The sequence below is a fragment of the Hemitrygon akajei genome, chromosome 11 (assembly GCF_048418815.1).
Source record: "Hemitrygon akajei chromosome 11, sHemAka1.3, whole genome shotgun sequence".
NCBI lineage: Eukaryota > Metazoa > Chordata > Chondrichthyes > Myliobatiformes > Dasyatidae > Hemitrygon > Hemitrygon akajei.
In genome coordinates, this window is record NC_133134.1 from 160,941,119 (window position 1) to 160,968,423 (window position 27,305).

The following is a 27,305-nucleotide window of genomic DNA, read 5'->3' on the forward strand; positions in this document are numbered from 1 at the left end:
TTCATTTTGGCCGGTCTGTCAGAACAGCTAGGAGTTGATCAATGCACATAAAATGCTGGAGGAAGTCAGTAGGTCTGGCAGTACCAATGGAGTCAATTTTCGGGCCGAGGCCTTTCATTGAGATTAAAATGGAAAGGCAGAGAAACCAAAATAAGAAGGTGGGGGGTGGGGGGGTGGAAGGACAATGGTTGAGACCAGGTGAAAGGGGGAGTGGGGGGAAGGTGGGTGGGAGGGTTGGTTGGGGAGGATGGATGAAACAAGAAGCTAGGAAGTGATAGCTGGAAGAGTTATGGAGCAGAAAAAGATGCAATCTGATAGGAGATGACAGACCGCAGGAGAATGGGAAGCAGGGGAACCAGAAGGAGGTGAGGAGATGAGAAGAGACTTGATAAAAGGGAAATCAGAATGGGTAGTGGAAAAAGAGAGTGGGGGGGAGCAAAATTACCAGAAGTTCAAAGTTCAATTTGTTATCAAAGTACATATACGTCACCATATACAACTCTGAGATTAATTTAATTATGGGCATCCACCATAAATACAAGAAACACTAGAATCAATGAAAGAATGTCCCCAACTGATGTGCAAAAGATAAACTGTGTAAATACAAAAACAAATAATAATAAATAAATAAGCTATAATTGGAGAATATGAGATGAAGAGTCCTTGAGAGTGAGTCCACAGGTTGCAGGAACAATTAATTGATGGTGTGAGTAAAGTTCATGAGCCTGATGATTGAGGAGTAATAACTGTTCCTGAACCTGGTGGTGTGTTACCTACTTCCTGATGGCAACAGTGAGAAGAGAGTGTGGCTTGGATGTTGGGGGTCCTTAATGGATGCTGCTCTCTTGCAACAGGGCTTCTTGTAGATGTGCTCAATAGTGAGGAGGGCTTTACCTGTGCTCAATGGATTGTATCCAATATTTCCTGTAGGTTCTTCCATTCGAGGACATTGGTGTTTCTATTCCAGGCCTTAGTGCAACCAGTCAGTATTCTTTCCACCACACATCTGTAGAAATTTGTCAAAGCATAAGGTATCTTGCCGAGACTTTGTAAACTTCTAAGAAAAGAGGCACTGCTGTACTTTCTCATAATGACAGTTGCGCTCTGGACCCAGGACATATCCTCTGAAATGATAACACTGATCCCGCAATGAGGACTAGCTCATGGATCTTTGGTTTCCTCGTCTTGAAGTCAATGATCAGCTCCTTATTCTTTCTGGCAATGAGTGAGAGATTGTGGTTATTGGCACCATTCAGCCAGATTTTCAATCTCCGATATGCTGATTCATCAACATTTTTGATTCGGCTAATGACAATGGTGTCATCAGCAAACTGAAATATGGCATTGGAGCAGTGCTTAGCCACACTGTCCTAAATATAAAGCCAGTAGAGCAGGGGGCTAAGCACACAGCCTTGTGGTGCACCTGTACTGATGGAGATCGTGGAGAAGATGTTGGCAATCTGAACTAACTGGTGTCTGCAAGTGAGGAAATCATGGAACCAGTTGCACAAGGAAGTATTGAGGCCAAGGTCTTGAAACTTATTGATTAGTTTTGAGGAGATGATCATACTGAATGCGGAGCTTCAGTCAACGAAGAACATCCTCACTTCACCATCCAGATGTTCCAGGGTTGAGTGAAGAGCCAATGAAGTGGCATCTGCTGCTGACCTGTTGTAATGCCAGGCAAAACGGAGCAAATTCAAATCTCTTCTCAGGTGGGAGTTGATGTGTTCCATCACTATCCTTTTAAAGCGTGGATGATAATCATAGTGGCAGGTTACCACATTCTTCTTGGGCACCAGTATAATTGAAGCCTGCTTGAGGCAGGAGGGTACCTGAAACCACCAAAGCAACAAGTTAAAGATATTGGTAAGCATTCTAGTCAGCTGAACAACACAGGTCTTTATACTCAGCCAATTACCCTGTCTGGGCCAGATGCTTTCTATGGGTTCACTCTCCTGAAGGATGCTCTAATGTTGGCCTCAGACTGAAATCAGAGGTTTATTGGGGCTGTGGCAATTTAAGGTTGCTTCATGGTTTGACAGTAAAGTAAGCATAAAAAGCATTGAGCTCATCTGGGAACAAAGCTTTGTTACCTATGCTGCTTGGTTTCAATTTGTAGGAGGTGATAGCATTCAAGTCCTGCCACATCTACCGAATATCCTTCAGTGATTCAAGTTTGGTGTAGAATTCCCACTTCACATGTGAAATGGCTTTGTGGAGGTTGTTCCTGGATCTTTTGAAATTTATTTGGTCACCAGACCTGATTGCCGTAGTCTGTCCCTCAACAGCAGAACACAGAGTTCATCCAGGCTTCTGGTTGGGCAAGACTGAATGATTTTGAGGGGACACACTTGTCTACAACTGTTTTTATAAAGTCTGTGACAACCTTAGTGTATTTGTTCAACTTCTCTGAGTCCTTCAACATGGTCCAGTCCACTAACTTGAAGCAATCCCATAAGCGCTGTTCTGCCTCCCGTGGCCACCTCTTTGTTGTCCTTATCTCTGGAGCCTTGCTCTTTAACCTCTGTATGCAGGTAAGAGGAGGGCAGCCTCTTCCTACCTTCAATGATCAGAAAGTGATAGGGTTTCCTGAAATGTGGTCCAGGCATGGAATGGTAGGCATTCTTAATTGTAGTATTGCATTTGTTGAATGTGTTGGGATCCCTGGTGCTGCAGGTGATATGTTGATGATAATTGGGCAGAGATTTCTTCAATGAAGCCTGATTGAAGTCCCTGACGATTGCTTGAACGACTTTGGAGTAGACTGTTACTTGTTTGTTGATGGTGGCACACAGAATCTCGAGTGCCTGCTTAATGTCGGCCTTTGACATTATGTAAACTGCAGTCAGGATCATGGAGGAGAATCCCCAAGGTTAACTAAAATGGTCAGCACTTAATTAGATGTTCTGGGGGTGGGGTCAAGGGTGTGACAGGACTGCTGTGTTCAGGCACCACAAAGAGTTTATCATGAAACACAGATCCTACCATTTCTCTCTCCAGATCAGCGGTGTGGTCTACTCTGTGTATTGAGAAGCCCTCAGGTCTTACTAATATATCTGGCATGTCTGGAATGAGCCATGTCTCTGTGAAACAGAGAACAGAGCAATTCCTCATTTCCCTCTGATACTGCAATCTTGGCCAGAGGTTCTCAGTCTTGTTCTGCAGTGACTGGGAACTTGGCTGACAAGTTGCTGGGTAGAGGGAGGTTCATTCCTTAGTGTTTCAGTCTGGCTTGGATTCCTCCCCTCCTCCCTCACTTCTGGCCATGGCGATGTACCTTCGTCTCCATAAAGGTGCCACACCTGTATGTTTGAGAGTTAATTGCATTGAGTCCTTCAGAAGATTGTAAAATTGCTAGTTCATTAAGATGGTTCAAAAGTGCATTACTTTTGGGAAACTACAGGCTGCAGATTGCAGTGAGAGTATTTCAGAAGAGTACATTTAGAAGTTTTGTAAGCATCCCACAACATGTCGCCATGGTTCACTGCACCACCTTGCCAAAATATAACGAAATCAAGGTTCATTGAGTCCCTCTCAGAGCTGGGAATAGATTTCGTAAGAGTTCTGAATAATTGTCTCTCATTCAATTCTTCCATAAAATAACTGAGAGCAACTGTACTTGTATAAAATGGTTTGCAAATCAAATTGGCTTCTTCACCTTGGTGCTGGATTATAGCCTGTATTTCTTCCACTGTCGTACCTCAACTTTCATTCTTGGCAAATATCTGAGAGTTTTGTCTGGTTGCTTTGTTCAAGTTGCTTTATGTCCCTTTACCCTTTGCACTGTCACTTATTGATATTTCCTTTTGAGACCAGTTATTCTTTATGCTCCAGGTTTTTATCTACCATATATTTGGTGCATCTGTTTTGACATTATACAGGAAATCAGTGTATGTGTAAGTTTTGTGCTGATAAGTATTCTTTGATCCTGTTTGTTCTGAAATTACTGGGAGATGCCCAAAAAGCAATCCACATTGTATTGGAAAATCTCTTTTGACAGTGACCTGGAAAGGAAGTTGTTTCCCTTGAACTAAATTTTATAGTTTCATTAAACCTTCAGACTTGTCCTTTGAAAGAACAGATGTGATTGTTTGGGTCTCATGTCTGTATGGTTATTCTTCATGCCTTTGTTTTGATTGCTATGTTGCTAAATTTTTATTATGAAGACATCAGCAGCCGCATGTTGTACAGTTTATTCCACCGACATCTGCCCTTACTTACACAAGAATTGCTAAGTGGTCAGTAGAGAGAATCTGGATGATTGTTTTTAACCCCTGTCTCATCTGAGGCAAGCTGTTGTGTCGGAAGCTGGCTCACTCTGTACTCCTCCTCTTCTTCCTCATCATCATCATCATCATGTGCTGTGTTGTGTGATGTGGGCAATCGTGGTCTTGACCATGATTGTTCCTGCCAGTTTTTTCTGTAGAAGTGGTTTGCCATTACCTTTTGGGCAGTGTCTTTACAAGATGGGTGACCCCAGCATTTATCAATATTCTTCAGGGATTGTCTGTCTAGAGTAGTGGTTGCTTAACCAGTACTTGTGATATGCACCAGCTGCTAATGTGACCATCCACTACCTGCTCCCATGGCTTAACGTGATCCTTATTGGAGTGGCTACCCCTTGCCCAAGGGAGACCTGCAGATTACACCCTCTTTGGTAGAGATGTGTGATAAATACTGACCTTTCCTGAGCTGCCCATAATCCTTAAAAGAGAAAAAGAAAATGCTTGCAATACCCAACAAGTATGACAGCATCTACAAAGGAAGAAACAAAGTCAAGGTATTGGGTTACAGACAAGAGAAAATCTGCAGAGCTGGAGATCTGAGCAACACACACAAAATACTGGAGGAACTCAGCATCTGTGGAAAAAAGTACAATCAAGGTTTCAGCCTGATGCTTCCTGGCCTGCTGAGTTCCTCCACCATTTTGTGTGTGTTGCTAAGGTCAATTCATCAGAATCGGGGGAAATTTTGAAAGATTAAGTTGTAGAGAAAGAGAAAAATAAAAGAGAACAAAAGTCGTTAGAAAGAGGTTGGAAGGTGTTGAATTGTTGTAGATAGAGCTAAGCTACTGCAAGGGTAAAAAGGCCCTGATGTGAGAGTTGTACAGACTCCAAAACAGTAGTAAGGATGTGATATACAAATGACAATGCAAAATAGAAAATGCACGTCGGAAGGGCAATGTTACAATAGTCAGGGGGTTTTAGTATGCAGGTAGATTGGGGAAAATCAGGTTGGTGCCAAGAGGGAGAAATTCTAGAGTGCCTATGAGATGGCTTTTCAGAGCAGCTCGTGGTTGAGCCCACTTGGGGATCAGCTGTTCCGGATTGGATGTTGTGCAATGAACCAGAATTAGAGAGCTTAAGGTAAAAGAACACTTGGGGGAAAAAGTGATCATAATATGATTGATTTTACCCTGAAATTTAACAAGGAGAAGCTAAAGTCAGATGTATCAGTATTGTAGTGGAGTAAAGGGAATTAAAAAGGGGGATGAAAGAAGAGTTGGCCAGATTTGATAGTTAAAGAACACTGGCAGGGATCATGGTAGAGCAGCAATGGCTGGATTGTCTGAAAGCAATTTGGAGGCATAATTTATACTCATCCCTAAGAGGAAGAAGTATTCTTAAGGCATGATGACACAACTGTGGCTAACAAGAGAAGCAAAACCAGTATAAAAGCCAAAGAGAGGGCATATAATAGAGCAAAGGTTGGTGGGTAGTTAGAGGACTGGGAAGCTTTTAAAATCCAACAGAAGGCATCTAAATGGTCACTAAGAAGGTAAAGATGGAATATAAAATTAAGCTCACCAATAATATTAAAGAGGATACTAAAACTTCAGATACATAAAGTGTAAAAGAGAAGCAAGAGTGGATATCGGACTGCTGGCAAACGATGCTGGAGAGGTAGTAGTGGGAGACAAGGAAATAGCAGATAAATTGAATAAGTATTTTGCATCAACCTTCAAAGGCACTAGCAGTATGGGGAAGTTCCAGATGTCAGGGTCATGAAGTGTGTGCAGTTACCATAATTGGAGAGAAGGCTCTTGAGAAACTGAAAGGTTAGAAGGTAGGTAAGTCACATGGACCAGGTGGTATACACCCCAGGGTTCTGAAAGAGGTGGCTGAAGAGATTGTGGAGGCTTTAGTAATGATCTTCCAAGAATCCCTAGATGCTGGAATGGTTCTGGAAGACTGGAAAAATTACAAATGTCAGTCCACTCTTCAAGAAGGGAGAGAGGCAGAAGAAAGGGTGTGAAGGGATACTGAGAGAAGACAGTAGATTGGGGCTGAGAGGCAAATTGGATCAGCCACAATGAAATGGCGGAGCAGATTCATTGTGCCTAAGAGCCTAATTCTGCTCCTTTATCTTATGGTCTTATGGTCTAAAAGACAAAGCCTCTAATAGAGCAGAGACTAGATTAAATGGGTGCTGATGGTAGCTCCTTAAATTGAGAATTAAATGTATTTCTGGAGGATGTATAAATATAAGCTGAGGTTGAATTTGCTTTACTCACTTCTTGTAGCCTTGTCAGATTGTGAATGTCTGCCTCAGCTTGAACCAGTATCAAAGGATTACTGAATGAAGAACTATATAGAAGTATTCTGGACACATTTTAAAAAGGATCTTCAGTGGTCACTAGTTTGTTGGCATCCTCAAGGGGAGAAACCTTATTGGTGAATCATATCAGTGAATCATGAACATATCAGTCTTGTAGTGCTGAAACGTCAAAGTCTTAAACCGAGTAAATATAAATGCAAGAGGTTGTGCAGATGTTGGAAATTCTTTCTTTTCGGTCCTAATGAAGGGTTTCTGTTTGAAATATCAACTGTTTGTTCCCTTCCATAGATGCTGCCTGACTACCGAATTCCTCCAGCATTTTCTGTGTTGCTCCTGAGTAATTGAGTCTACATTGTTGCTTGTTTCAAAAGGGAAATTAAAAATAGAAAAGCAGCTTTCTCTGCAGCTCCCGCTACTAGTCTCCAATGTCAGTCAGGGATTGACAGTACATAGCTATAACATTTATTGCTGCTGCACCACCCCCAGCCCAAAATCCCCAAGTTCATTCCAGAGAAATAATGTATAAATCTTGTATGCTGGGGAATTGCTGGAATCCTCCATTAAGGAGGTGAAACCATGCTGTTAAGATCAGTAATCAGGAACATCAATGGAATCTTTTTTTGGAAAAGGCTATGAAATATAAAATAGAGGGAGTTTGAACTACTATTAGACAGAAAATGAAGGAAATCTCTTCCATTTTAGCGCACATCTGCTCTTACGCCATCCTTCCGCCACCCTACCAGGAATAGGGTTCCTCTTGTCCTCACCTACCACCCCACCAACCTCTGTGTCCGGCACATAATTTTCCTAAACTTCTGCCAACTCCAACAGGATCTCACCACCAAGCACATCTTTCCCTCTCCCTACCTTCTGCTTTCCACAGGGGTCACTCCGTACATGACTCCCTTGTCCATACCTCCCTCCCCACTGATCTCTCTCCTGGCACTTATCCTTGCAAGGGGAACAAGAGCTACACTTGCCCCTACACGTCCTCCCTCACTACCAACCAGAATCCTAAACAATCCTTCCAGGTGAGGCGACACTTAGCCTGTGAGTTTGTTGGGCTCACTTACTGTGTTTTGTGCTCTCGGTGTGGCCTCCTGTACTTCAGTGAGACCCATCGTAGATTGGGAGACTGCTTCACTGTGCATCTACAGTCTATCCGCCAGAATCAGTGGGATCTCCCAGTGGCCACCCATTTTAATTCCACTTCCCACTCCCATTCCGATATGGCCATCCATGGCCTCCTCCAGTGTCGTGATGAGGCCACACTTAGGTTGGAGGAACAACATCTTCTTATTCAGTTTGGGTAGCCTCGAACCTGATGGCATGAACATAAATTTCACAAACTTCTAGTAATGCCCCCAACACCCCCTCCCTCTTCTCCATTTTCCACCCCTTTTCCCTCTCTCACCTCGTCTCACCAATTAACTTCCCAGCGTTTTACTTCATCCCTCCCCTCCAGGTTTCACCTATCACCTACCGTTTCTCTCTCCCCTCCCCACCTTTTAAATCTACTCAGCTTTTTTCTCCAGTCCTGCCAAAGGGGTTTGGCTCGAAATGTCGACTATTTTTTTCCTTTGCTGCTGCCTGGCCTGCTGAGTTCCTCCAGCATTTTGTGTGCGTTGTAAGTGAAGGAATATCTACTCCAGTCTTCTGGAACCTCGGAACAAAACTGAACAAAGTCAATTTTGGAATGAATTGCAATGTCAAATACAAAGTTTGCGCATCTCTGTAATTTCTAGTACAATGGATAATGTAATATTTCAAAGTGGAATACAGGATGATTCTGTGCTTGCTGTCCATTCCTAGCTGCATATGCTAAAGTGGCAAATTATTGGTTAATGTGACCTTCATATTTAATACCTTTCTCAAAATGGCTGCATTTCAATTTTGGCCTCAGTGGATATCCTGAGCCTGGGGCATTGAAAGATTGAGATTTCTTTCCGGTGCTGATTCTAAGATCCAAATTTGGAATGGAATTAGATGCATCAGGTTTGTATTCCTTTGCTGAGGATTCTGTATTTGCACTTAATAAATTGTTTGTTCTCTTTCTTTTAATGAAGCTTCCTCTTTTGTTCTTTCTCTTATCCTATCCCTTTCCTCCATTCTCTGTTCTGTTAATCAGCTACGAGTCTTCAGCTGAGGTCTTGCCACACACGCCAAGGCTCACCCATTTCCCCACTGTTTCGGGCTCCCCTGCTAGTCTGGCCAACTCTATGCAGCAAAAGCCTAACTCCCCCCGCCGCAGGCGGACGAACCCAAGCCCCATGTAGTCCTGTGAGAGGGCTTGTGGAGCAGCAACGGGTCAGGTATTCATGACTTCTTGCAACGCTTTGCCTGTATAGTAATATCTCCAGCATGCTGATGCAGTACAAGCTACTGAGACTTGTGTGAGTGTGTGTGCTTTTTCCCCTTTGTGTATGGTTTGATTTTTAATTTGCTCTTCATTTGAAGGAGGAGCTTTTAATCCATTTAAGTCATAGCTTCAGATGCATGACCTTAACGTGCTCTCAGCAAAGCTTGCCTGCGATTTTTCAGGTAGCGAGATTGGTACTTTAATTGCTAATCCTTTAGCATGAACATCCTGCACCAACTGCACTGATTTGTGTTGTGAATGGGTGTGTTTCAGCATCTGCTTCCAGATGTTGAAGACAGTTGTGAGAATGCAATAACATTGTCCACCAAACCACTACCATAACTTCCATTGTATGTACAGTACTGTATTTGTCAATGTGGAGCAGAGAGTGAGTTTCTCAATCTGGCGGGAGCAAAGGATGTTGGGAATGGTGAGGGTGGAGCACCACAGCAGGAGTGTGGGACAGGTGGCAGAGAAGGAGCATCAGAGGCAGGGGGTGGCATGGGTGCAGCCACATCCAACCCTGACACGCCAGGCAAGGTAATTTGATTCTAAACAATTAATTACAGATTCTCTCCAGTGCTTCCCACTCACTCTCCTCTCCTCTCCTTTCCCTTTTCCCCAACCATGATTCCCCTCTCCCTGCCCCCTTCCCACTCTTAGTTCACAATAGAGACCCATATCAGAATCAGGTTATCATCACTCACGTATGTCATGAAATTTGTTCTTGTTTCGTGGCAACAGTACAGTGCAATATGTAACATTACTACAGTACTGTGCAAAAGTCTAGTACCCTAGCTATATATGTACCTGACTGTTGTACAGTACTGTACATACAGTATGGAATCAGAAGACTGCTTTACAGCTTAACAACTTCTCATTTAAGAGGTTCAGATTTAGCAATGCCTCCTAATTTCTGATGGTTAATTCCCTCTGTCTACTGAATAATCAGCAAAGTTGGTCCTAATAATGAAATTGAGTTTGCCTGAAATAAGAAAAACTCTTTATCCATTTGGTTAAGTTTTAGAAATCTTAATTTCAGTCACTGTAAACTTCAATGTTTGCTCAGTAGAGCATTGATAACTATTCAAAGTAAATTTATTACTAAAGTATGTGTCAAGGGCAGATATACAGAAAGGTGCCAGAAAAGGGCCAGTAACATCATAAAGGATCCCACACACCTGTTCATGGATTGTTTGTCCCCCTCTCATCAGAGAGGAGGCCACGTAGCATCCAGGACCAACAGACTCAAAAACAGTTTCCCCAAGCAGCAAGGCTGATCAACACCTCCATCCACTAACTTTACCACTACTTTATTATTTCCTGCCAGTCACCTTATGAACAGCCTAGTGTCACATTGTGGACATAAAATCAATGTACATAAACTATCTTGTATATCCACTGTATTTTTTAAAATTATTATTATGTTCTTTATCTTTTGTTTTTTTTGTGCTGCATTGGGTCTGGCAGTCACAAAACAAAGAGACAACAGAATTCACGAGAAACACCATGCAGCCAAAATGGACAAATGTCCACTGTATAAAACAGGAACAAATCGTGCAAACAGTAAAAAGAGAAGTACACAAATAATACAGCGAACATAACCATAGAGTCCTCTCCCATGAAGAAGGCAGGAGTTTGGTCTGGAGCCAGTAACCCTTGCAAGGTTGGAGCACTATAAATCGATCAGTCTTTGTATGTTGGAGATGGAAATCTCCAGGCCAGGCTGCATCTGTGGGAAGAGAAACACCTCAAAAGCTTCATGTCAGACACCTTTGTCAGGTGTGGTCTGATCTGATGAGTACATACAGAATTTTTTGTTTTTATTTTGTACCAGGGAAATATAGTTTAGAAGAAACGAGACAAGACAAAGGCCAAGCTGTTGTCTTTGGAATAATGGAGATTAGGAAGAATTGGTGGATCTTTGCCACTTAGTGATTGAGGTAAAGGTGATGGTTTTTATTTTTAAGATTATTGCAGTGACTAAAAGATATTTGAGGTCATTGAGGCTGAGAGTCCTGATGAAGGGTTGTACCTGAAACATCAACTGTTTATTCCCCTATATAGGTGCTGCCTGACTTGCTGAGTTCCTCAGCATTTTGTGTGGTTTTCCTCAATATTTCCAGTGTTTGCTGTCTTGTGTTTACATGCAGCAAGTAAATGGGAAAATTAAGTGGAAGATGGAATACAATGTAAGGAAGTGTATGGTCATGCACTCTGGTAGAAGGAAATAGACTATTTTCTAAATGGGGAGCAAATTCATAAGTTGAGATACAAAAGGATTTAGGAGTCCTAGTGCAGGATCCCCTAAAGATTGATTTGATAGTAAGGAAGGCAAATGCAATGGTTAGCATTAATTTCAAGAGGACTAGAATATACATGGTAGGATGTTTCCAGTAGCGGGAGAGTCTCGGAGGTGGGGCACAATCTCGGAATGAAGGATATCCATTTAGTAATGAGATTAGAAGGAATTTCTTTAGCCAGAAGGTGGTGAATCTGGAATTCATGCCAGATGGTTGTGGTCCAAGCCATTGGGTGTATTTAAAGTGGAGATTGATTGCTCCTTGATTGATTAGTAAGGGCATCAAAAGTTACGAGGAGAAGGGAGGAGAATGGGGTTGAGAGAGAAAATAAATTAGCTACGATGGAATGGTAGAACAGGTTTGATGAGCCGAATTGCCTAATTTTCCTATGTATATCCTATCGTTTAATTGAGTATATAATGAGGGAGGTTTATACTCCAGCTTTATAGTACATTGTTGAGATTTGATGCTGCAAAAGCGTAACTCCCTCTGTCACAGGCAAGTCTCTTGTAGTCCTTTGAGAGTTCATGGAGCAGCAGTGGGTTAGGTATTCATGACTTCTTGCAATGCTGAACAACATTAGTCTCCTTATTTAAGGAATGATAGTAATGTGCTGGAGCAATTCAGGGCGGTTTTACCAGACTTTTAGCTGGAAAGGTCAGGCCGGCTCAGCTTGTGTTTGCTGGAATGACTTAACTGAAACATGTCAAGTACTGATAGTAGATACAGAGAGAATGTTTTCATTTGAGAGAATTTATAACTAGGAGTGGTAACTGAAAGGCAAAGCCATGGACTTTTAAGTGGATTGCGGTGAATTACTTTCTTGGAGGGTTGAGAGTCTTTGGAACACTCTTCAAAAGATGGTGGAAGCAGGCTTTGAATATTTTTAAGCCAGGATTCAATGGATTTGGATAAGGGGCTGAACAGTTTGAGTGTAAATGGAAATGCAGAGTGGAGTGACAGTCAGGGCCTTGACATGGTCTCATTAAATGGTACAGCAAGTTCGAGTGTTCGTACATACAGTAATGTGCAAAAGTCTTGGCACATATATATAGCTAGGGTGCCTTAGACTTTTGCACAGTACTGTGGTAATTTTATGTATTGTTTTGTACTGCTGCCACAAAAAGAATTCATGACATGTGAGTGATGATAAACCTGATTCTGATATGAGAGTGAGAAGGGTGCAAGGAGAGGGGAATCATGGTTGGGAAAAGGGGAAGGGAGAGGAGAAAGAGTGGGGAGCACCAGGGAGACTTTCTGTAATGATCAATAAACCAACTGTTAGGAATAAAATTACCTTGCCTGGAGTCTCAGGGCGGGCTGTGTGTGTGCACCCATGCTAACCATGTCCCTGACACATTTTCTCTGTCACCTGTCCAACAGTCCTCCTGCGGCACCCCATCTTCTCCATCCCAACATCCTTTGCTCCTGCCAAATTTACAAACTGGCTCTCCACTCCATGTTGACAAATACAGTACCGTATATTAATATCTTTAGAAGTGGTTAACATTTTTAGTAGAATGTTGAGTTATGGAGCGGATGCTTTGGTAAAATTTGCCTTAAGTTGGCCTACTAGTGAGCACACATGATGTACTAAGGTGCTTTCCTGTGTTCCCATGTGAAGATGGACCCATTCCTTTCCTTTCAACAAATAAACTTTTCAATACTGGTGGGGGGATGGGGGGAGGGTTCACTTAAACACAGAATATTTTATGCTTTCTCTTATTCTATTTGCCTCTGATGCCCAGACATCTGCAAGTGGAGGAAAGCACAGTCAAACAAGAGTTACCTCCAGTTAAAAGTAAACTCTCTGAAAGAGATGAAGCCAGGCCCCAAATAATTTAAACTTTCAAGTGATTTCACAATTACAGAAGAAAATGAGCACCATGTTATGTGGTTATAAAAGTTACATTTTTGAAATAAAACCAGTAATGCACAGCAAGGTGAGAAATCAAACTAAGTGGTTGAGAAAGGTAAATAATAAAGATAGTCTTACAAAAAATAGAGATATTAACTAATCTTTTCCAAATGATAAATTATTTAGTTAAACATTTATCTTGCATTTATACCTTTTAAAGAGGAATCTGGTTGTAATATCAGATTTTAATGAGCTACTTAATTGCTGTAAACTTGAGGAATAGGAGTCGAATATATTAATGTGGTAGCTGTCTCATACACTGATAATTACTTTTGAGTTTGCAATTTGGCACGATACTAACTCAACTGGAAATGCAGTGAAGCAAATAGCCTTTTCTATGGACAGTTCACCCACAGTAGTTAACAAGAGGCAAAGTATCTGAAGCATTATTTATTTAAGATTGTTTATATTTCCTACTGTTGTTGAATTTGTCTATTCAGTGAATCTCTTGTTAGGGAGGAGTATAAAAAGTAAGTTGATTATGGACTTCAGAAAGGGTAAAATGAGTACTCATAGCGGTATAAAAAGTTGAAAGAGTGAGCAATTTCCAATTCCTGGGTATCAGCATCTCTGAGGATCTCTCCTGGGCCCAACATATCGATGCAATTACAAAGAAGGCACAGCAGCGGCTGTATTTCATTAGGCATTTGAGGATATTTGCGATGTCACCAAAAACATTCTCAGTTTTCAACAGATGTATCATGGAGAGCATTCTAATGGGCCGCATCACTGTCTGGTATAGGGGTGGCAGCACTACGCAGGATTGAAATAAGTACAGACATTGGTAAATTCAGTCAGCTCCATCATGGGCACTCATCTCCCAGCATCTAGAACATCTCCAAGGAGCAATGCCTCAAAAAGATGGCATCCATCGTTAAGGATCTCCATCACCTACAACATGCCCTCTTCTCATCATTACCATCAGGGAGGAGGTACAGGAGCCTGAAGGCACACACTCAACGATTCAGAACAACTTCTTCCCCTCTGCCATCAAATTTCTGAATGGGGACTGAATCTATGAATGCTATCTCACTACTTTCTTCCACTAGTTATTTAATATAACCTTTTAAATATATATTTACTGTAATTCAGTGTTTGATTATTTTGTATTACAGTGTACTGCTATTGCAAAACAACAAATTTCCCAATATATGTTGGTGTTATTAAATCTGATTATGATACCTCATCCAATGCATGAGGTTGCCCAATGATTTATAAATAAAATTAACAGAATCAGCTATAGGATGTTTGTTAAAGAAGGTGATAGCTGGTGAATAGAGGGGAAACTATTTACATAGGGCCCAAAAGAATGGTTAAATTGCTCTCTCAGCTCCAGTAGCTCACATTCAAAGCTGATCTCCAGTGCTGTCAGTGTGGAGTTTGCATGCTTTCCCTGTGACTCGTACACTCCCCTGCCAGATCTGCTTTCCTTTCGAATCCCAAAGTGGTGTTACTAGAGTATTTGATTGTAGATTGACCCTTGTGCAGGTATGTTGAGGAAGTGATGAGAATATGGGCATGGTCAGTTACAGGAGAATTCAGTGAGGGAATGAGTTTAAGGATAAAAGTTTACTGATTTATAATTTTGACCAGTGGTTTTGAGGAAATTATGAGGAAAAACTTTGAGCAGAGAGTAGATATGAGCTGGAACATTGCTTGCAGTGGTAATGAATCGACTATCCACACGATCAATGCCTCTCATCATCTTGTACACCTCTATCAGGTCACCTCTCATCCTCCGTCACTCCAAGGAGAAAAGACCGAGTTCACTCAACCTGTTCCCATAAGGCATGCTTCCCAATCCAGGCAACATCCTTGTAAATCTCCTCTGCACCCTTTCTATGGCTTCCACATCCTGTAGTAAGGTGACCAGAACTGAGCACAGTTCTCCAAGTGGTGTCTGACCAGGGTCCTATATAGCTGCAACATTACCTCTCGGCTCTTAAACTCAATCCCATGGTTGATGAAGGCCAATGCACCGTATGCCGCCTTAACCACAGAGTCAACCTGCGTAGCTTCTTTGAGTGTCTTTGACTCAGGCGCCAAGATGTCTCTGATCCTCCACACTGCCAAGAGTCTTACCATTAATGCTATATTCTGCCATCATATTTGACCTACAAAAATGAACCACCTCACACTTATCTGGGTTGAACTCCATCTGCCACTTCTCAGCCCAGTTTTGCATTCTATCAATGTCCCGCTGGAACCTCTGACAGCCATCTAGACTATTTACAACACCCCCAACCTTTGTGTCATCAGCAAATTTGCTAACTCATCCCTCCACTTCCTCTTCCAGGTCATTTATAAAAATCATGAGAAGGGGTCCCAGAACAGATTCCCGAGCACACCACTGGTCACCAATCTCCATGCAGCATATGACCTGTCTGCAGCCACTCTTTGCCTTCTGTGGACAAGCCAACTCTGGATCTACAAAGCAATGTTCCCTTGGATCCCATGCCTCCTTACTTTCTCAATAAGCCTTGCATGGGGTACCTTATCAAATACCTGGCTAAAATCCATATACACTACATCTACTGCTCTTCCTTCATCAATGTGTTTAGTCACATCCTCAAAAAATTCATTCAGGCTCGTAAGGCACAACCTGCCTTTGACAGAGCCATGCTGACTATTCCTAATCATATTATGTCTTTCCAAATGTTCATAAATCCTGCCTGTCAGGATCTTTTCCATCAACTTACCAACCACTGAAGTAAGGCTCACTGGTCGATAATTTCCTGGGCGATCTCTACTCCCTTTGTCAAATAAGGGAACAACATCTGGAACCTCTCCTGTCCCCACTGATGATGCAAAGATTATTGCCAGAGGTTCAGCAATCTCCTCCCTTGCCTCCCACAGTAGCCTGGGGTACATCTTGTCCGGTCATGGAGACTTAACCAATTTGATGCTTTCCGAAAGCTCCAGCACATCCTCTTTAATGTCTGTATGCTCAAGCTTTTCAGTCAGCTATAAGTCATCCCTACAATTGCCAAAATCCTTTTCCATTATGAATACTTTGCTTCAGTATTCATTAAGTACCTCTGCTACCTCCTCCAGTTCAATCCACACTTTTCTTCTGTCACACTTGATTGGTCCTATTCTCTCACGTCTTATCCTCTTGCTCTTCACATACTTGTACAATGCCTTGGTGTTTTCCTTAATCCTGCTTGCCAAGGCCTTCTCATGGTCCCTTCTGGCTCTCCTAACTTCATTCTTAAGCTCCTTCCTGCTAGCCTTATAATCTTCTAGATCTCTATCATCACCTAGTTTTTTGAACCTTTAGTAAGCTTTGCTTTTCTTCTTGATTAGATTTTCAACAGCCTTTGTACACCATGGTTTCTGTACCCTACCATCCTTTCCATCTCATTGGAACATACCTAAGCAGAACTCCAGGCAAATATCCCCTGAACATTTGCCACATTTCTGCCATACATTTCCCTGAGAGCATCTGTTTCCAATTTATGCTTCCAAGCTCCTGCCTGATAGCTTCATATTTCCCTTTACTCCAATTTCCCCTTTCCTAACTTGTCTGTTCCTGTCCCTCTCCAATGTTATGGTAAAGGAGATAGAATTGTAATCACTATCTCCAAAATGCTCTCCCACTGAGAGACCTGACACCTGACCAGGGTCATTTCCCAATACCAGATCAAGTTCAGCCTCTTCTCTTGTAGGCTTATCTACATATTGTGTCAGGAAACCTTTCTGAACACACCTAACACACTCCACCCCATCTAAACCCCTCGCTCTAGAGAGATGCCAATCAATATTTGGGAAATTAAAATCTCCCACCACGACAACCCTGTTAGTATTACACCTTTCCAGAATCTGTCTCCCTATCTGCTCCTCGATGTCACTGTTACTATTGGGTGGTCTATAAAAAAACACCTGGTAGAGTTATTGACCCCTTCCTGTTCCTAACTTCCACCCACAGAGACTCCGTAGACAATCCCTCCATGTCTTCCTCCGTTACAGCCGTGACGCTATCTCTGATCAACGTGCCACGCCCCCACCTCTTTTGCCTCCCTCCCTGTCCTTTCTGAAACATCTAAAGCCTGTCTCCCTATCTGCTCCCGATGTCCCTGTTACTATTGGGTGGTCTATGAAAAACACCCAGTAGAGCCAAGTGCCTTACAAAGCCAAGAGCTATTGAAGTCTCTGTAATGGCCACAACATGATAGCTCCAAGTACTGTACTGAACCACACTCTAAGCTCATCCACTATGTTCATGATACTCCTTGCATTAAATTAGACACATCTCAAGCCATCGGTCTAAGTGTATCCCTTCTCTATCACCTGCCTACCCTTCCTCCATCTCTTCAGTTTGGTTCCTACCCCCCAGCATTTCTAGTTTAAACTCTCCCCAACAGCATTAGCAAACCTCCCCGCCAGGATATTGGTCCCTCTCAGATTCAAGTGCAACCTGTCTTTTGTACAAGTCACGCCTGCCCCAAAAGCTGTCCCAATAATCCAGAAATCTGAATCCCTGCCCCCTGCTCCAATCCCTCATTTATCCTTCACCTCCTTTTATTCCTATACTCATTGTCGCATGGCACAGGCAGTAATCCCGAGATTACTACCTTTGAGGTCCTCCTTCTCAACTTCCTTCCTAACTCCCTGTAGTCTGTTTTCAGGACCTCCTCCCTTTTCCTACCTACGTTGTTGGTACCAATATGTACCACGACTTCTTGTTTGGCATTGACTTTTTCCTGATGTGTACTATTTTGGAACAAGGTTTTTTGCTCTGTTGACATTAGTTACCTCCAAACAGAGAAGCAATTGGAAGTTTTTTTTTGTTGGTTCTGTTGTCTTTGGCTGATTCTGTTGTGCCTGTGTAGCTTTAAATAGCAGTAATATCTAACTGGCCAAGTGGATGAAGGTCGCTAGTTAGAGCCTTAGCTGAGGCAGTGTGTTATGTCCTTGAACAAGGCACTTAACCACACATTGCTCTGCGACGACACCGGTGCCAAGCTGTATGGGTCCCTTATGCCCTTCCCTTGGACAACATCGGTGGTGTGGAGAGGGGAGACTTGCAGCTTGGGCAACTGCCGGTCTTCCATTTTTAAAAAAATCCTTGCCCAGACTTGCACCCTGGAAACTTTCCAAGGTGCAAATTTATGGTCTATTAAGGCTAACGGAGGCTTACTACTAATATCTAACTGTACTTTCAATATACTTAATGAGGTAGCACGCACTGCTTCCCTGGGCAGAGAATTTCACTGTTTCACTACTCTCTCAGAAAATCAGAATCAGGTTCATTATCACTGACATATGTTGGGAAATCTGTTGTTTTGCAGCAGCAGTACAGTGCATTACATAAAAATTATGACAAGTTGCAATAAGAAATATACTAAAAAAGTAATGCATAAAGAGAGCAAAAGGTGAGGTACTGCTCATGGGTTCATGGATCAGTCAGAAGCATGGTGGCAGAGGGGTAGAAGCTGTTCTTAAAATGTTGAGTGTGTGTCTTCAGGCTCCTTTCTGATAGTAGTAATGAGAAGAGGGCATGTCCTGATCTTACGTGATGAATGCCGCTACCTTGAGACATCGCCTTTTGAAGAAGTCCTCGAAGAAGATTACTTTGAAGAACTAGGAAGACTAGTGACCATGATGGAGCTGGCTGACTCTACAACCTTCTGCAGTTTTTTTTTATTCTGTGCATTACATTTACCCTACCAGGTGACAAATCTATAGAAATTCGTTACCAAATCTTCTTAATCTCCTAATTAAATGTAGATGCTGGTGTGCCTAATTCATAATTGCATCAATATGTTGGTCCCAGGATAGATCTTCAGAGATGTTGGCACCCAGAAACTTGAAACTGATGTGTGCTCTCCCGATTTCCCCTTCTTTGAAGTGCACAATCAGTTCATTGGTCTTACTGACATTGAGTGCAAGGTTGTTGTTGTAACAGATCTCATTGAATGGTACAAAAGGCTGAATAGGGGAGGTGAATATCTGATAAACAAGAAGCTAGATATGGAGCAACAGAAATTTGAGAGTTGGTGAGCTTGCGTGGTTGGTAAAGGTGAACCATAAAGGTTTTGAGTAAAGGTCAAGAGTTTCAAGTTGAATTGTTGCAGGCATTGGATGCTGAGAAATAATTCCACATCCTAAACACAAGATTGTTTAGATGTTGGAAATCATTGAGCAACACACACAAAATCCTGGAAGAACTCAGCAAACCAGACAGCATCTATTGAGGGAGTAAACAGCTGATGGTTTGGGCAACATCCTATATTTTTCGGTTGTGTTCTAAATTTGACAAAGAGCTGTGATTTGGATAAAATCTGACATCGTACTGGTCCAGGAGTCCAACTTTGACTGCTGTTTCCTCACTGGAGCTCTGTACCACAAGAACAAATGTCTTTTGGACCTTCCTTCCCTACCTTTACCATTGAACCTCAAAAGCTTAGTTTGAGATTTGATAGGATTGTAGGCAGGTAGCTGGATTGAAGCTTCTCGTCAAACTTGTCAGGGCAGCTTGTCCTTGGCATTTCTCCACACACATAAATCTCTCAGTAGATGTTGCTGGATCAATAATAGGCATGACATCTTTGGATTCCTTCCCCCTGACTAGCTGCAGCTGCTAACATTAAATTTTACCTAAATTGAGAGAATCAACACAGATGAGCAAAAGCCAAGCCCATCCCCAATTTTTTAAAAAAAAGGACTTGCCCTAAATTGGTTAAATGCACACTGCAGCATTAGGAGTTAAATGTTACTGCTTGGTGCATCACTTAAAATAGATTAAAGATTAGCAAAACATTCAAAATTAAGCTTTGTTCAAAGAAAAAATTTGATTATCAAAGTACACGTGTCACCATATACAACCTAGAGATTTATTTTCTTGTGGGTATGGTTAGGGTTAGTGAGTATGTTATTGATGGAACATTTGCCAGTGACACTTGGGGGCAGCATAATCATCACTGATTTGCTTTGATGCAAAATGGTACATTTCACTACCTTTTGATGTATCTGTGACAACTAAAGCTATTTTTTAATCTAATCATTTGAACTTGGGAGGTGTGGACAGTGGGCACCATTGGTTTTCTGTCTCAGTTTCAACAGTTGTTTCTGATCCTGGCTGTTGTCTAGTTGAGACGTCTGGGGAGGCAGGAATCCTATGAATCGAGCATCATGCTGAATCACCATTTCCAACTCTTAAAATGCTATGGTTCTGGGTGAAGAGCCAGCAGTTCTGAAAGTCTCAGTGCTGAATGAGTGAACTTCTACAGAATGCTTTAACTTTCCTATCATCTCTACTGCAGGTACGAAGAAAAGGCTGACATCCCTGACAAAGCAACTTTGGATGAAACCAAGGGTGACCAGAAGGAAATCAAAAAGGAGCAGTAATGGGACGTGCCACAGAGCAATCGATCGTTTTTTTTAAAAACGTTCCCAGCTGCCTGTTCTGTGTTCATTTTGTGCAGATGCCTAATTGTAATGACGTGGTCATGTGTGTCTTATGTCCCTGGCTATTAATGGGGGATAAAAGTATTTCATTACATCATGCTATGATGCTAGTTACTCAGTTTTGCTTGGTGTTTTCAATGAATGTGCCAACTGATTGTTTCGAAGAAGAAACCTGAGGGGTTGCACCAGTGCCTATCTGTAATCTTTTTATTTATTTCAAATGGCTTTAAATGATCATGACACTTTGAATTCAAAGGCACCAGTACCTTCTGTTTTCACAAACAAATGCAGAAAACTGAATTTTTAGACAGGTGTTCACCTAGTTCATGTAATAAAATTTGTATTTATTTTTAAAAAAATAAATACCTCGGCTGTTTTTTACATGACTGCTTTCAGTTCGATTCCTGTGTGTTTTTTTTAAAAGGGGGGGGGTTAGTGTTTAATGGAAGAACTTTTTTTAAACACTTGACTATTGATAATAGATACAGCTTGCAAACTTGCACATATGCCACACCTGAAACACTGAAATTTAATTAGAGAATATTAAAATTAATCTGTTGTAACCTACTGAAATTTTGTATTTATTCTGTATGCTAGAGTCACTTTTTATGAGCCATTTATTTTCCTGCATTTGTTTGTTTAAACCAAGCTACTACAACGTCACAAAGATGCCCAGATAAACTGCCACATAAATCCTTTTGTAGCTTTGATTTTCACAGAAAGCTTAAACATCAGCTGCTATTAATGTCATACAGGCCGTTTCTATGTTACGAATACTGGACTTGTGGACAACCCTACCTGTGAACAGGCTCCCATAATATTATTTAGGCTGACATATGTATAGAGTTTTGTGCTAGGGTACAGCAGAACTAGTCCCCCTCTCGTTCTCTTTCCATTTTTAGTAATTGTGTGCTTTTGATAGTATTTTAATACAATAATGTTGAAATACATTTATCATGCTGTGTGATTTTATTTGTGTGTTTTCCAAGTTATGGGTAAAATCAACTTAAGGGCATCTGTGTTTTTTTTAAGAAGTGGAACTTGTTCATTAACTGGGAAAGCCCTGTATGGCACTGTATTTCAACTCCTTTGTAGAGAGGAATGTCATGCCTGTGCAGCACTGTAGTATTGTGAAGGGACCCATATCTGATTTAAGCAGTTGTATTGCCTTGCTTTGTTTGTTCCTTTTCTACCAGTGATTGATTGTATTCCCTTTACTGCCTTACCCTACTTGTTCCAATGTGTCTGGCGGATGAGAATTGAGGATTTGAGTCGGTGGAATGACCTGATAATCTTCTATCTACTCAGGTTCACCCTGGTTCCTAATATCAATCGGCTCTTTTGAGGTGTGGAGATGAAAGGAGTTTAGTTTACACCATATTGAGGCTATGCTCCCTAGTTCTAGATTTTCTAGCTAGAGGAATTAGCTTCTCAGTATCTACCCTTAACTCAGATCCTTGCACACTTCTGAGATAATCTCTTGTTTTCTAAGACCCAGTATTGTCACTGTTCCTTTCACTGACCCACCACCACATTGATTTCAAATCAGAAATCAATCACATCAAGGGTTGTTGTGTCTCACGCTGAATATTTTCTGTGATTCTTGAATCAATGACGAGACATTGCAGTATCCTGGGGATTGTGTTTTTCTTTGCCTTATATTTTACTTGGCTTTCTTCAAGGGAATTGGATTACAGTGATGGTGTATTGAGCTGCTACACTTAAGTAATGGAGGCAAGAATCCATACCATGGGTTCCCAACCTTTTTTATGTCCAGGACTCCTACCATTAACCAAGGGGTCCAGGAACCCCAGACTTACTGATGGAGCAGTTGTCAATAGTGGAACTAGAGCAAGGACCAGTTAAGGAGAACAAAGATTATTTAAATGAATGACCTAGATAGAGGTCAGCTCAGGTATAAAATTAAGACCCAGCACTTCCACTTCCAAACCAACCCAAGACCAAGGGCTTATGATTTTTAATTTCACACAGTCCTGCTTGGTTTAGGTGGCCAGACTATAGTGAAGAAAATCCATTAGAACTTTCCATGCTAGCTGCAAACTCTGTCTATTTACAACCAGTCATCCCTATTATGTCCCACAGTACTGACTCCTGGTGCATTAATTTTTAAAGAGCTGATCTAACCTGGATGTTGGTCATTTTTAGTCCGTGTAGTAGGGCTGTGATTTAGCATCTTGGCTTTCATATAATGTGCTGCAAGTCTTTCTGATTCTGCATTTTGTGTTACAGATTGTTTCCTTACAGATTTGAAGCTGCACACCTCAGTGTTATCTTCAGCATCTTAAGCTTTGGTTTTGCATTCATTAGTTAGGAATTTTTGCAGATTTAAGTATTAAAATGTTTGAGCTGTGACATATAGTCACCACAGTGCAAGAGTAGGAAAGGACAAGTTTGCAGAGTGTTAAGAGTTTGAACAATGGGAGCGATTCTTTATTGTCAAATTTTCGTCAGAATTGTGGTTTGGATATCCGAGGCCCTTGGACACAATTTGAATAAATGTCATAAGGTGGAGACTTTCAGAAGTATTATCTCTGAAACTAGTTAGTGAACATTGAGACTTTGTACTTCTGTTAACCATGTATCTCTCTCCTGAGCACATCATGACTGAATATTTACTGCCTGTTGATAAAAAGATTACCTTTTCAGAATGATGGTGAAGGTCTGCAAAAATATTTTTTTAGCACATATTCTATTCGGTTTAACTGGGTTAATGGTATCTTTTAATAGAAAATATTTTCAATCTTAATGGTCTTCAAAATCTTAATGGTGTTTATTAAATAATCTTCAGTGATACAGTCTCCTCCCAAAATGAGTGTCTCTAAATGTCCTACACTACTACACACCGACATCAAAAACATTGTAGTATCACTCACTGTTGGAATTTGGTACCAATTCACCTTTGTTTGACTCAACACACAGAATAACTAATGGGAAGTGATTCATTGCTCCAGTAGTAGTTGATTGTGTGAAACCAGGACATAAATTTGCCAAGTTCAATCTGCTTTCTAAATTTGCTGCTTCTGGTCAAAGGTGTTCAGTCTGTCCTTGGGTGCCTGGTCTTGATTTCCTCAGTGCTGCCATGTCCCAAAAACTCGACTGAGAATAATGTTTTAAGGCGTCAAAATATACATTTGCAACAAACAGCCCAGGCATTTGATGGAATTTTTTGTGGTGGGGCAGTATGTTGTTTGTTTATTGACTTCTCCAAGCTTTTTTTTAAAAAGGTGATGAATAAATGAATACATGTTTACATCTGAAGCTCTCGTGTGGTGCTGATAGAATCCCTTTAATTACATTTTTCTCCAGGAAGGATGGAAATCCCTTATCTGATCTTGTTCTTAATTGGGGGATTCGCCTTTGCAGTGTGTGCACAATGTTTTAGAGATTAGGTGTTGTTAAAATACCTGGTGGGATGGGGTTTAATTTTAAGCTGGTTTTGCTCTTTGTTCACCTTCTTATATTTTGTCTAGTCTTGCCCTCTGTTCCCACCCCTCGTTCTCTTGCTTTTACTCATTGTAGTAAACCTTGGTTCCTCTCGGGAGGAGCTGTGATTGATTTGCAATAAACGGTGGTGTGCACCACTCTGAATACTCTCTAAGCATTGCTGCTGTCTCTGAATTTATTTATTGTCATTAGTAGAGTTCACCAAAACCATTTCAAAAAGAAAAACCCATAGTAGGTGTTGTACTTTGAACAAAGTCACCAGAGAGATGTAACTGGTAGATATGAAGCAGTCTTTAAATCGATAAAAAATGAGACAGCAGGCATCATACTGAGACCCTCTTGGAGGAAGAGGCTTGTTTGACCCAATATTACATGACATTTTATATGCTAAAGATCAAAGGACAATTCTATATTTACAATGTATCTACAATGCTTTCTTTGAATTGCATATAACTTTCATACCTCCTCCTTTGTACTACCCAAACAAATATTAAATCAGCATTGTCTGGTTTTCCAAATAACTCCAGTTCACAGCTCTAGGAACCTACTGTCCAGAGCTACATTTTAAATTTAATCTACAGTCCACATTCAGGTCAAAAGATTGGTTGCTGAAATTGATATTTTGCTTTATGTCCTAACAGTAGGGTTCTCCCACATTCAGGCAAATGGTAGTGTCTAATGAAACCACAGAGAGTGAAATGTCTGAGGCTCGTCCAACGTCCTTGTAAGCTGCGGCTGAGGTGACATTGCACTTCACACCAATGTCCTGGGAGTGGGACAAAGGTAGCTACTCAGTGACATTTCAAACACAAGAAAGTCTGCAGATGCTGGAAATCCAAATCAATACACGCAAAATGCTGGAGGAGCTCAGCATATCATGCAGTATCCATGGAAGTGAATAAACAGTCGACGTTTCGGCCTGAGGCCCTTCTTCAGGACTGAAAAGGAAGGGGGGAAATGCTAGAATAAAAAGGTGGAGAGAGGGGAAGCCAGGTGGGTAGAAAAAATAAGGGCTGGAGAAGAAGGAATCTGATAGGAGAGTGGACCATAAACAAGAAGGAGGAGGGGACCCAGGGGGCAGGTGAAAAGTAAAGGTCTAAGTGGGGAATAGAAGAAGGAAGGAGGGAAAGAATTATACCAGAAATGAAATCGATATTCATGCCACCAGGTTGGAGGCTACCTAGGTGGAATATAAACTTGCTCCTCCACCCCGAGGGTGGCCTTATCTTGCTACAAGAGGAGACCAGGGACTAACATATTGGAATGGGAATGCAAATTAAAATGTTTGGCTACAGGGCAATCCCACTTTTGGCAGATGGAGCGGAGGTGCTCGATGAACCAGTCCCCCCTATTCATGACGGGTCTCACCAATGTCAAGAAGGCTGCGTCAGGAGCACTGGATGACACCGACAGATTCAGAGGTGAAGTGTTGCCTCTCCTGGAATGGAGGTGAGGGAGGTGGTGTATGGGCAGGTGTATCTCTTGGGCTGCTTGCAGGGATAAATGCAGAGAGGGAGATTAGTGCGGAGGGACGAATGCACAAGGGAATCGCGAAGGGAGCAATCTCTGCGGGAAGCAGAGAGGAGTAGGTAGATATGTTTCGTGTTGAAGAAAGAACTGAGAAAAGGGAATAGTATTTTTGCAGGAGGCTGGGCAGGAAGAGGTTATAGTCCAGATAGCTGTGGAATTGATAGGTTTATAAAAGATGTTGGTTGACAGCTTACCTCCAGAGATGGAGATGAGAGATCAAGAAAGGGGAGGGAGCTGTCGGGAATGGACCAAGTGAATTTAAGGGCAGGGTGGAAGTTTAAGGCAAAGCTGATGAAATCGACGAGCTCAGCATGGGTTCGTGAAGCAGCACTAATGTAGTGGAGTGAGAGTTGGGAATCATCGCGGGGAAAGGCTTGGAATATGGAATGCAGCCAACAAAAAGGCAGATAATGCTGGGACCCATGCGGGTGCCCATGGCTTCTCCTCAAGTCTGGAGGGAATGGAAGGAACCGAAGTAGAAATTGTTGAGGGTGAGGACTAGTTTTGCCAGGAGGAGGAGGGGAACTGGTTGATTTTACTGAGAAAGAAGAGAGCTTTAAGGCTTTCTTGATGGGGGATAGAAGAGTATAGGACTGGACATACAGGATGAAAGTGAGGGTGTCAGGGAATTGAAAGTTACTGGGGAATTCAAGAGCTGAGAAGTGTCATGGATGTAAGTGGAAAGGGACTGAATCAAGAGGGATAGAATGGAGTTGAGGGAGGAAGACATGAGTTCAGTGGGACAGGAGCAGGCAGGGACAATGTGCCTACCCACACAGCCGTGTTCTTTTACCTAGTTATATATTAGTATTGTAATTAGTTTTTATTTTCAGTTTGTCTTTTTTTGCACATTGGTTGTCATTAGTCTTTTTGTATGTGTAGGTTTTTATCGATTCTATTGTATTTCTTTGTTCTAGGGTAGTATATGATGACCTATACACACTTCGATAATAAATTTATTTTGAACTTTGAACTTCAGAAAGGGTAGTAACACTTTATTCACTGTGCCACCAGAGGGCACCCTTTCATATTCTGGGTCTCCGCAGGTTACAGACAATTTGACATATCAGAATCAGATTGTTTTTCACTGTTTTATATAACATGAAACCTGTTGCTTTACAGCAGCAGTACGGTGCAAACACATAAAAATAATATTAATTCCAAAAATAATCAAGTAGTGCAAAAAAAAAACGTGTTCATGAGTTCATTGACTGTTCCAAAATTTAATGACAGAGAGGGAAGAAGCTGTTCCTGAATCGAGTGTAGAACTTAACTACACATCTCCTTTGAATGTACCCCCTCTCACCTTAAATGTCTGCCCCATTTCACCCTTGGAAAAAAACCATGCCAGATCCATGTGTCTCATAATCTTGTAAACCTCTGTCAGGTTTCTCCTCAATCTCTGCCGCTCCAAAGAAAATATCCCAAATTTGTCCATTCACTCATTTTAATACATGTCCTCTAATCTGGGCAACATCCTGATAATCCTCTATTGCATCCTCTCCAAAACCTCCACATCCTTTAAAGGGGTGGCCAGAACTGAATACAATACTCCAGATGTGGCCTAACTAGAGTTTTGTAAAGCTGCCACAAAACTTCCCAACTCTTGAGCTTAATTCATCAACTCGAGGCAAGCATACCATATGCCTTCCTTACCACCCTATCAACCTGTGTAGCCACTTTCAGTGAGCTATGGACTTGGATCCCAAGGTTTCTCTGACCTGCTAAGGGTCTTGCCATTAACAGTGTACTCTCACTT

The 27,305-nt window shown here is 41.7% G+C and overlaps 1 protein-coding gene across 2 annotated transcripts in view; it reads left to right on the top strand.

Moving 5' to 3' along the window:
* Positions 1-24,170, top strand: part of hm13 (histocompatibility (minor) 13) — a 102,306-nt gene extending 78,136 nt beyond the window's left edge. Inside the window, exons 12-13 of one of the 2 annotated variants that reach the window (XM_073062094.1) lie at positions 8,690-8,873; positions 20,407-24,170. In XM_073062094.1, the coding sequence (XP_072918195.1) occupies positions 8,690-8,837 (148 nt within the window). In that variant the 3' untranslated portion in view covers positions 8,838-8,873; positions 20,407-24,170. The remainder of the gene's footprint in view (positions 1-8,689; positions 8,874-20,406) is intronic. The other variant, XM_073062095.1, reaches the window with a different exon arrangement.
* The last annotated feature ends 3,135 nt before the right edge of the window (positions 24,171-27,305 follow it).